We start from the raw sequence: 11,189 nt of genomic DNA on the forward strand, positions 1-11,189 counted from the left end.
TATATATTGAATAATAATAATAATAATAAATAATAATAATAATAATAATAATAATAATAATAATAATAATAATAATAATAATAATAATAAAGATATAACTAAACAATATATTTACCCTATATAATTTAGTAACTTTCTCTACTCACACATATTAACTATTCAATTTTTTTTATTGGTCACTCTTCTTATATATTCCTCATGCTCTCCACTCTCTATTTAACACACAATTGCTCAATGCTAAATTTATTAATTATATAAATAAAACTTTTTTTTTATCATTGTTATATTATATAATTTTAATACATTCTCCACCTTATTTTTTATATGAAATACAATTTGTTCTTTTAATTTGGTATCTATATATCTATTAAATTATCTGGTTATATTCGGTTCTTAAAGCGGTTTGACTGATCTGTTGGGTTGCGGTTGACGAAGTATATAAAGCTGCGGCCTTTTGATTGTGACGCCGATGTTGATTTGGGGCAGAGCGGGGGACGGTGGTGATCTGTATTGGTAGCTGGCGTCGGGAGAAGAGCGGTGGTGATTGATGGTAGTAACTGGAGGCATGTGTCGATGCCCTAAATGTGGATGGAGTAAGACCCGTGGATGTCACGTGCGGTTACTATTCCTAAGAGCATACACAAATTGTATATATTGAATAATAATAATAATAATAATAATAATAATAATAATAATAATAATAATAATAAAAAAGATAATAAAGATATAACTAAACAATATATTTACCCTATATAATTTAGTAAATTTCTCTACTCACACATATTTACTATTCAATTTTTTTATTGGTCACTCTTCTTATATATTCCTCATGCTCTCCACTCTCTATTTAACACACAATTGCTCAATGCTAAATTTATTAATTATATAAATAACACTTTTTTTGTTATCATTGTTATATTATATAATTTTAATACATTCTCCAACTTATTTTTTATATGAAATATAATTTGTTCTTTTAATTTGGTATCTATATATCTATTAAATTATGTGGTTATATTCGGTTCTTAAAGCGGTTTGACTGATCTGTTGGGTTGTGGTTGACGAAGTATATAAAGCTGCGGCCTTTTGATTGTGACGCCGATGTTGATTTGGGGCAGAGCGGCGGACGGTGGTGATCTGTATTGGTAGCTGGCGTCGGAAGAAGAGCGGTGGTGATTGATGGTAGTAACTGGAGGCATGTGTCGATGCCCTAAATGTGGATGGAGTACGACCCGTGGATGTCACGTGCGGTTACTGTTCCTAAGAGCATACGCAAATTGTATATATTGAATAATAATAATAATAATAATAATAATAATAATAATAATAATAATAATAATAATAAAGATAATAAAGATATAACTAAACAATATATTTACCCTATATAATTTAGTAACTTTTTCTACTCACACATATTTACTATTCAATTTTTTTATTGGTCACTCTTCTTATATATTCCTCATGCTCTCCACTCTCTATTTAACACACAATTGTTCAATGCTAAATTTATTAATTATATAAATAACACTTTTTTTGTTATCATTGTTATATTATATAATTTTAATACATTCTCCAACTTATTTTTTATATGAAATACAATTTGTTCTTTTAATTTGGTATCTATATATCTATTAAATTATGTGGTTATATTCGGTTCTTAAAGCTGTTTGACTGATCTGTCCGATATGATCAATATACCCTAAACAGGTCGGTTCGATTATTGATCCAGATTTAAAAACATTATTTTGTGGGTTTTGTTCTTATTTTTTTGGTTTTCTCTTTTGTTGTTTAAATTTGGTGAGTTGACAACCTGTAGCTTCTGTGCGTCGTTCAACGTTTTTATGTCTATTTTTGTTCGGTTTAATGGTCCCGACACAACACACAGGTTCTAGATACTCGTATTATATTACATACTAAAATTACATATATTACTAAATAACAAATTACTAAGAAAAAAACCCAACTTGAGTTTAAAAATACTCACGAGTCAAGCTTAGTTCTAAAACGCACAAGTCAAGCGCACGACACATAGTTTGATAATGTAAGGTGTCTATTTCCCATAGACTGAACCCCAAATAATGTCCTCGCATTATTTATTTTTGAAATACATTTTGTGTAGTGGATCTTGTGCTTCGTGTAAGCAATGAAAACCATTTGTTTTTGTAAAACCGTTTTCGTGAGAGGATCCTAGTGATTGTAGACAAGACTCGAGAAAGAATCCTGGTTCACTACAATCGAAGCTTTGATACCAATCTGTCACACCCACTCATAGGCGGAAGCGTACGGTGTGACTTGATCGGTTTTCATTGCATACGATGTAAGTAAACAACTATATGAAATAAAAAATGCATGATGTTCATCCATTACCATAATAGAAATTACAAGTCATAAGTTGTTTGTTAACAAATGACAACATTAGTTAATCAGTTTTACAAAGTAGACTTATCCAAATAAAGTTTTTTAACAGCAAGGCTTTACATCCTACGTCTTGTTCGAAGATAGGATATATGGAATAAACCCTTCCAAAATGTGGATGACATCGACTTCTTGACAACCTTGAAACTGTGTAACTTTTCACACCAAGATCCACTTAATTTCCTGAAATACATGTAAGTTTAAAAACATCAACAAAAGTTGGTGAGTTCGTGTGTTTTGAGTTCGTATCAAATGATCTTAAAAACATTTGAAAGTTCGAGTATCGAAAACTGGTATGTAAAGCATCAATGAACTTGTTGATCATTAATGTGTAGCTAGGACATTAATATGTGTGCCGACATAGGAAGCACTCAACCCATAGACGATTTAGTGTCGATTACCCTCGATTGGGGCACAAGAGCACTCCTTGCGGCCTCATAAGGACCCATGAATGGGGCTCGTCCATTCCCAATAGATCTACCCCTTTTGTTCCTTGGTCCTAAACAGGATTAATGGTGCTTAAATTTCGCGCCTATTCGCACATGATCTAACTATTTCATTCCATAACTTAACCATACCACATTGACATGTATTTCCCCCCAAGAGTTAAAAACCGAAAACGTTTAAAAGAAAAGGGGGACATGAACTCACAATATTACGTCCGTATAATGCGCTAGCAAAGCATGGTGTCCAAAAGCGCGTAACAACCTACAAGTGCTCTAACTCATTAGACATTTGGGTTTCTATTAAATGTGTACACGTTGCTCATCTTGAACGTTATTGTATTTGTATTTATTATGTATTTGGAACCCTTGTGTATCTAGACTTTTTATTTGATGAAAGTACTTTTTATTTGGAACCATGTATACATGTATACTGTGTGAATCTCATTTCTGTGTATAAGCTAGCTAAGGACAATAAGCTTAGAGTAATATTTGATGAAAGTACTTGTTATATTCAGGATTTATGTTTAAAGAAAACCCTTTTAACTGGTAGACAAGCTGAGGGTTTGTATTTCTGTAGCAACTCTCTTAGTTCTGGTTTTTCTTGTTTGAGTAAGACTAAAAATATAAAGCTCTGGCACTCTAGACTGGGTCATCCTGCTGAACAAGTGTTAAATGTTTTACAAACTAAATCTGAGTCTAATGATATTAAACCTTGTGATATATGTCACAAAGCTAAATAACATAGGGTTCCCTTTCCACTTAGTGACCACAGGTCAACTAAAGTTGGAGACCTTGTTCACCTAGATGTCTGGGGTCCATTCAAAGTCACTAGTATAGAAGGGTACAAATATTTTCTCACTATTATTGATGACTTTACTAGATCTGTGTCAGTTTATTTGATGAAATCAAAATCTAATTTTTTTTTTTTGAAAATACGCAAAGTTTTTACAATCTGGTTAAAACTCAATTTGAAGTTAGTATCAAAGTGCTTAGAAGTGATAAAGGATCAGAATTTATTAATTCACAAATACCTGCCTTTGTTAAAATGAAGGGAATTATTCATCAAACTTCATGTACATATACTCCATAACAAAATGGTGTTGTGGAGAGGAAACATAGACACTTGTTAAACATTGCAAGAGCTTTATTATTTCAGTCTAAAGTTCTTCTTAAATACTGGTCTGAATGTGTGCTCACTGCTTTTTTACTTAATTAACAGGCTTCCTTCTTCTGTTTTACATGGTTGTTCACCTTATGAAATGTTGTTTGGTTTTAAATCTTCTCTTGATCACTTGAAAGTTTTTGGTTGTCTTTGTTTTTTTTACTGTTTTAGATAATTCTGATAAACTTGAAGAAAGAGCTGAAAATGTGTTTTTTTGGGGTACTAATTTTAAAAAGGGATATTGTGACAACCCTCACAATTCCAGGTATCCGTACAATTAATTAATATCTAATTTGTGCTTAATGACTGTGCTTGATTACAACAGTGATTAGACTGCTTTCTGTTTTCTGTTACATACATACATATGCATCACATTTCATACTGTCACTTCATTTATTTCATACAAACATTAGTGACAAACTTGATGCACAAAGCACAGTTAGCACACTAAACGGATAACCCAGAAACATGCTGACAATACCAGCACCTAGACAGACAATGTTTTTGAGGCCAGTATGACCCAGAGATAGAATACTACACTAGTAGGGAGTGTAGGGAGGTGAGGACCATAAAACTACGTCACTAGGTGATAGTTATAGTGCCGGGAAGTGCCTAAAACACACTTTAAATGCAGAATTCTGCACTTAATAAACAAAATTCAGCATTTAACTATGCTAGTAAAGTGCAAAAACTAGGCAAAATAGTCCTAGACACTTTCCAAAGTGTTGGGAATTAAATGTGTTACTAAAAGTAATATAAAAGACACTTTATGGATTAATTTAGCACTTTAACGGACAACACCCAACCGAACAACCGGACATTACCCGAAACACAAAAATATTGTCAAACACGTTGTTTTTATTTTTCTGAGCTAGTTAGGGTCCCCGAACACCCTAACACACTATATAATTAATAACACACAAAAGACACTAACTATATCATTGAATCCTAACTAGATTAGTAACCTTACCATTGAAACCCAACCCCATACCCCCCCCTTGGGCGACGGTCACAAAGGGTGACCCACCCTTTGATTTCTTTGATTTTTATATTGAAGATGTTGGTGGATAATAGAACATAATACACGTTGGCTAATGGTGAAACATGGATTATATAAGTAACCTCAAGATCGTGAACTTCTCACTTCATTCACATCTTCAAAACTCACTCAACTCTCTCCTCTCTTCCTTGTGTTCGGCCGCCAACAACCGCCACCATACCACCACCTTCAAGCTCCATTCAAAGCAATTTATACATACCCAAAGGTGCTAGAGACCATACAAGTAAGCTTGGTGTGTTCGGAAGCTCAAGGACCTCTCTCGTTTTCTTTTATCCACCACTTTTATACTCTTGAACTCCCCTAGCCTTGTGCTAGTAGTAAGTTTCTTAGATGTTCATCTTCTTCATATTTTTGATGGTTAATAGTTAAAAGAATGGTGAAATCTCAAGAACTCTAAAGAACCATAAACAAGTCTTGAACATAAACTAACAAAGTGATGAAATAGTGTTAAAATGATGATGAAATCATGATATATTTGTGTTGTTATGCTTGTTGTTTGTTGTTTGCTAGTTGAAATGATATAGTTCATCACATGGACTTGCTAGATCCTGTTTAAGAACATGAACTAGCAAGATGTGAAAGTTAGAAATGTTGTGGATGATGGAATCATCCACACATAAACTATGAACTTGAATAAATACATGTTTTCTTGAAAAATAAAGATCAAAATAGGATGTAATCATGTAGATCTAAAGATCCATGAGTGGTTTTTCGAAAGAACCAAGTGAAAAGTATGAGTTTTGTTAAAACTTGGATCTTACATAAACTAATCACATTTTTAGTGGATAAACAAGTGTAGAAACAATTGTGTAATAAGAAAATTTCACAAAGAAATATTTTTAGAAATATGACTAGAAGTTATGAATATTCAAACTCTTTAAAAATAAAGTTTTTAAGAAACTAATCAAATTTTTAAAGATAACAAGACTTACTAAGTGTGCTAGTAAGTTACTACATGTTTTTATAAATCTTCAAGTTCATGAGTTTATGGTTTATGCTTGACAAGTTTGGTAATTAGAAATTGTATGTTGATGATTGAGAATTGATTGAATGAATTTACAAAAGAAAATGATGTGCTAGTAAGCATGGACACCTCCATTTACAAAGGAAACTCTGACGAAATTTTTCTAAAATTTCAATACTTAGAAATTTTTTTCTAGTGAGTGTTTACAAATATATTTTTAACTTGGTTTTCAAAATAAACTTCGCCATGATTTTTATTACAAAATACCAAGTGCCGGGGATTGATTTTCATAAATAAAATTTATTAAATATATATTTATAATATATATTTTATATACTAAAACCCTTGTGTGATTATTTGTTTATTTTGTGAACTAGTTATATTATTTTTAGGACAAAATAATATAACTACTATATACCATAAAATTTCGACTCCAAAATAATACCAAAACTCTCACGAAATAAATATTTAAGTTACACAAGTATTATTGCAATACGAAACGCTAAAACGTCGCTTATGTAATATTCGAAAGAATACTTTTACACGTATATTTTGGTGAAATATTATTTTGGAAAATCTATGAAGTAAAATATAATATTTTTGGGAAAAATATGTATATTTTGAATTAAGATGCTTTAAACAAATAATTTAAATATATGTTTCTAAGTGAGACTTTAAATATATTTTTCGGAATTATAAAGTGTACATGTATAAATACCCCCATCCTTGGGAAGGAAATACACACAAAATAATTAAGAAGTGTGAATACGAAATAGTTGCCTAACTATTTTTCCTAAATACAAAAGTTAAGTTAAAATAATTAATGTTATTTTTAACAAGTATAATATCAAAGTAACGCAACTCAAAACACTAAACCCTGAGCCAAGGCACGGCCCGTTCGTCTAATAGACATTAGTACATGTAGGTCGTCACGCAGCAGATCGAGTTTGAGGTTGACGTTACAGGATATGCACTTCTGTGAGTTCATGTTCCCCCTTTTCTCTTTACTGTTTTCAGTTTTATACTTCGGGGGTGAAATACATGCGACAATTATTACATACATTTATTTACATGGTATGGTTAGCGTAGGGAGGGTTTATACTACTAGATCATGTGAGGGGTGGGTACAACACTTAAGGCCATTAATCCTCATTGTTAGGACCGAGGGACACAAGAGTGATAGATCTATTTGGGTGTAGCGAGCCCACACCCGTGAGTCTGGGGTGACCCATAGAGGTGATTGTGTCTTCCAGCCGAATCCCGGTAACAAATTTGCTAGGTTTGAGTTTTCCTGCACTTTCTCACACATACCAGTGGCTTTGCAACCCATTGGTGATCTATTTTTCCTTATTGCTACATACCAGGGACTTTTATTTATACATGAAAGGTTTATTCATACTCACTTTTACATGAACTCACTCAACTTTTGTTGATTTTTCAAACAACATGTATTTCAGGGAATTAATGGATCTGGCGGAGGAAATAATGATGTCATCCAGGAGGTGTGACCCTTGCCTGGACGGGTTACAAGTGTTAAACCATGTTTTTATTTAAGTCTTTTGTTGGTCGTATGGACACGTTTTAATTTATGTCATGGTTGTATTTTGTTTCATGTGTCAACTTTTAAAACAATTTTGTTGTGGTAACTTTTAGAACTTAATGAATGGATGACTATCATGTGTTTTATTTTCATATAGCATTGTTATGATTGTGCTATGGTATTAAGAAGTCACACCAAATAAACCCACGCTTCCGCAAAAGCCAGGGTGTGTCAGCTTGGTATCGGAGCTTCGATCATAGCGAACAAGGATTCTTTCTCGAGTCTAGACAATGATCAATAGGGCTCTCACGAAAACATTTTTACATTGCATACACTAAATGTCCAGATCCAGGATACAAAATATTTTTACAAACAAAAAGGCACAAATACACTTTTTCAAAAATTATATTTCAGTCTTAGAGACTGAGGGAGTTTATCCTTAGAGGCTAGGAAGGTTCAGTCTTAGAGGCTAGGGGAGGTTCAGTGTTAGAGACTGAAGGGTTCAATCTTAGAGATTGGGGAGGTTTAGTCTTAGAGACTAGGAGGTTGGTCTTAGAGACCAAGGAGTTAGTCTGAGAGGCTGGGAGGGTAGTCTATGGAGACTAGAAAGATTACTTGTTTGCTTTATTGTGACTTACATGTTTATTTGATCTCATGTTGATATTTGTGCATATGTGCGGTTGTGATATAGACACCATGCCATCATCTTCAGATACAGTGGACCCCATGGCAATTGTGTCAGACGATGAGATACCATCAGAGGGAGACGTATACACATCAGACACCATGAGTACAGATGATGATGATTTTCAGTCGTTCGCTCTGCCAGACATCGAAGTTGAGATTCAGCCTGCTGATGGCATTCCTGCCGGGGATCTACCTCTTGCAGTGATCCCTGCTCCCGTTCCGCTTGCTGCTTTCCCCGTGGTGGATGTGCCACTCGATGTCGTGTCTGATGACGACATTGATCTATTTGAGGAGGGTCCCCCTAAGGACGACTATGAGGGCGGGGCTCCGATCGATGTTGATGCTATCCTTCCTATTGCTGAGGCCCCTGTAGAGGAGCTTCCTTTTGGTTCACCTGTCCCAGATTCATTGGAGTCTGTGGCATCCGCGTCCCTGCACGACCAGGGTGTGCAGCATCACTCTCCTGACCCCGACGTAGCGATGTCAGCTGCACCTAGTCCGTCACACGAGTTTGAGTTTGACCACGAGATCGATGACGATTTTGATCCAGTTTTTCCTCCTGACTTCGATCTTGATCACGAGATCGAGTTTATTTATATGGACCAGCCCTTAGAGGCGCCCGTAGCTCCCATTGATCCGTTGTTTGACATTCCTGCTGATTTTGATATGGACCTTGTTGACCCCGAGCCTGTCATGGCCCCAGAGCCTGCTGTTGCTCCTGATCCTGCACCAGAGCACGACCCTGTTCTTGATGATGCACCAGCTCTTGCACCACCCATTGCTGACCTTCCCGTTGCTGCTCCACCAGTGGTGGATGATCCTATTATTGATGTACCTTTACCCGATCCCGTGCCGGTATTGGTTGACCGTGCACCTTTCGCCACTCACATAGATCCTCGTTATGCTGACACCCGTAACGGGTGGATCGAGGATGATGACGATTACCCACCGTTTGTGCTACCTGTTACTCCTCCAGTAGCACCTGTTTCTGCACCCACTGATATTCCATTGTTTCCACCACACATCACTGACGTTCATCGCACTGATCTTCCCATCACATTCCTCCAGGACATACCGCCACCTCGTCCTGGAGAGGGTTCATCGAGGCAGCCGCCTGTTTCTGTTCCACCCGTATTGTCATCATCTTTTCCATTTCTGTCATAGTTTCCTCATGTTGCACCACCTACTGCACCATCTTTCATACCATCGAGCGAGCCATTTTTGTGGACTACGCCCCCTGTTATGCCATTATCTGACCCGTACCACCCATTTCATGTGGGGTACACTACGGAGGATATACTTGCGTCGCTGCAGCTACAGCAGGACGCCCTGAGCCGTCGTATTCAGGAGTTGGAGAGAGCTCCACGTCTGCCTTGTCACTGTCAGACCCCCTTTGCAGCACCGCACACTCCACGTCCGCTTTCCCCCGATTCAGACGTTCGTTTCTTGACATCTGAGCAACAGATTGCATATTTGCTACGCGTCTGTCGTGCCTTAGAGGAGGATTGGATGCTCATGCGTCGCTTGCTTTTCTCTCATTTTCCTCCTCCTCCTCCGCCATCAGCATAGGTATTTTTGGTTTGATGCAGGTCGATCATTTTGGTGAGAAAGTCGCGATTGAGCCAGCTTACGAAGACTTTTGAGAGATCACACTTTTTGTATATGATATGTGTAGACAGATTTGTATTTTTGGGGGTGATGTAGCCCCATGATCTTACTTTGATATGTGATGTACTATTAAACATGTAAAACAATATTGTGGTCGTGATTAATGAAGCTCAATGGTAACGTTCTTACTACATGCTTTGTTGAGTTATATGTTTTAATTTTATAACATGAGATGTTATGTGATTGATGAATGTTATTACGTTTGCATATTATTTACTTATTATGACCTGACCTACATAAACATCTTTTAGAAAATGCCTCCACGACGCGATGCGCGCATGCCCACTACTGAGGCGGAACTCCAAGGGATAATTGTCGCGGCTATAGCCCAATACGCGGCCTCTCAAGCAGAGACAAGCAGGAACAATTCAAACAACAACAACAACAACGGCAATAACAATCCACCCAATGGTAATGTTAAGCCGCTTGAGACATATTACGCTACATTTGGATATTTCTAGCACGTCTGCTAATACCATTTGTAAATTCTAACGTATGTGCAGGGTGCACCTACAAGCAGTTCCTCGACTGTGAGCCCGTAAATTTCAACGGCACTAGAGGTGCTGTTGCGTTTGTCGGGTGGGCTGAAAAGACAGATTCTGTTCTAAGGATGAGCAAGTGTGCTCCCGAGCAACAAGTTACCTACATCTCAGGGCTGTTTCTGGATGGAGCCCTATCGTGGTGGAATCTGCAAGTGCAAACTTTAGGAGAAGCGGCAGCTTATGCGTTAACCTGGAATGAGCTGAAGGAGCTCATGAGAAGGAAGTACTGCTCACGTGCTGAAATACAGAAGCTAGAGACTGAGTTCTGGCACCTAAGGATGGAAGGTCCTAAGATTGCAGAATATGTTCAAAGGTTTCATGATTTGTCCCATGTGGTGCCGTACATGGTCACGCCCGAGTTTAAACGTGTCGAGCGCTTTATTTGGGGATTGGCACCTCAGATCATGAGCATGGTTACCACGTCCAAGCCTGTAACGATCACGGAAGCCATTGATCTCAGTGTGGCACTTACTGAGGAAGCTATTAGATTGAACAAGTTTTCAATTACTAAACCAAAGAAGAAAGAGACTCATGTGGAGTCGTCTGGTGAAAATAAACGGAAATTTTCCAACTTCAAGCAAGGTACCAGTAATGTGAGCAAGAAGGGTGAGTCGAGCACGCCGGCCAGAGCCACAACCGGTGTTGAAAACAAAGGAAAGGGGTACATGGGTACTCTGCCAAAGTGTAATACGTGCCAGCGCCATC

At 36.8% G+C, this 11,189-nt stretch overlaps 1 protein-coding gene across 1 annotated transcript; it reads left to right on the forward strand.

Moving 5' to 3' along the window:
- The first annotated feature begins 8,283 nt into the window (after positions 1–8,283).
- On the forward strand, positions 8,284–9,438 carry LOC110900887 (calphotin-like). The gene has a single exon (XM_022147745.1). It carries the CDS (start codon positions 8,284–8,286, stop codon positions 9,436–9,438), a length of 1,155 nt encoding a protein of 384 aa, XP_022003437.1.
- The last annotated feature ends 1,751 nt before the right edge of the window (positions 9,439–11,189 follow it).

This window comes from Helianthus annuus, chromosome 13, assembly GCF_002127325.2.
Source record: "Helianthus annuus cultivar XRQ/B chromosome 13, HanXRQr2.0-SUNRISE, whole genome shotgun sequence".
Lineage (NCBI taxonomy): Eukaryota > Viridiplantae > Streptophyta > Magnoliopsida > Asterales > Asteraceae > Helianthus > Helianthus annuus.

Bases quoted from the DNA above. Each gene is read 5' to 3' on its own strand.
- LOC110900887 (XM_022147745.1), top strand. From the start codon at position 8,284: ATGCCATCATCTTCAGATACAGTGGACCCCATGGCAATTGTGTCAGAC.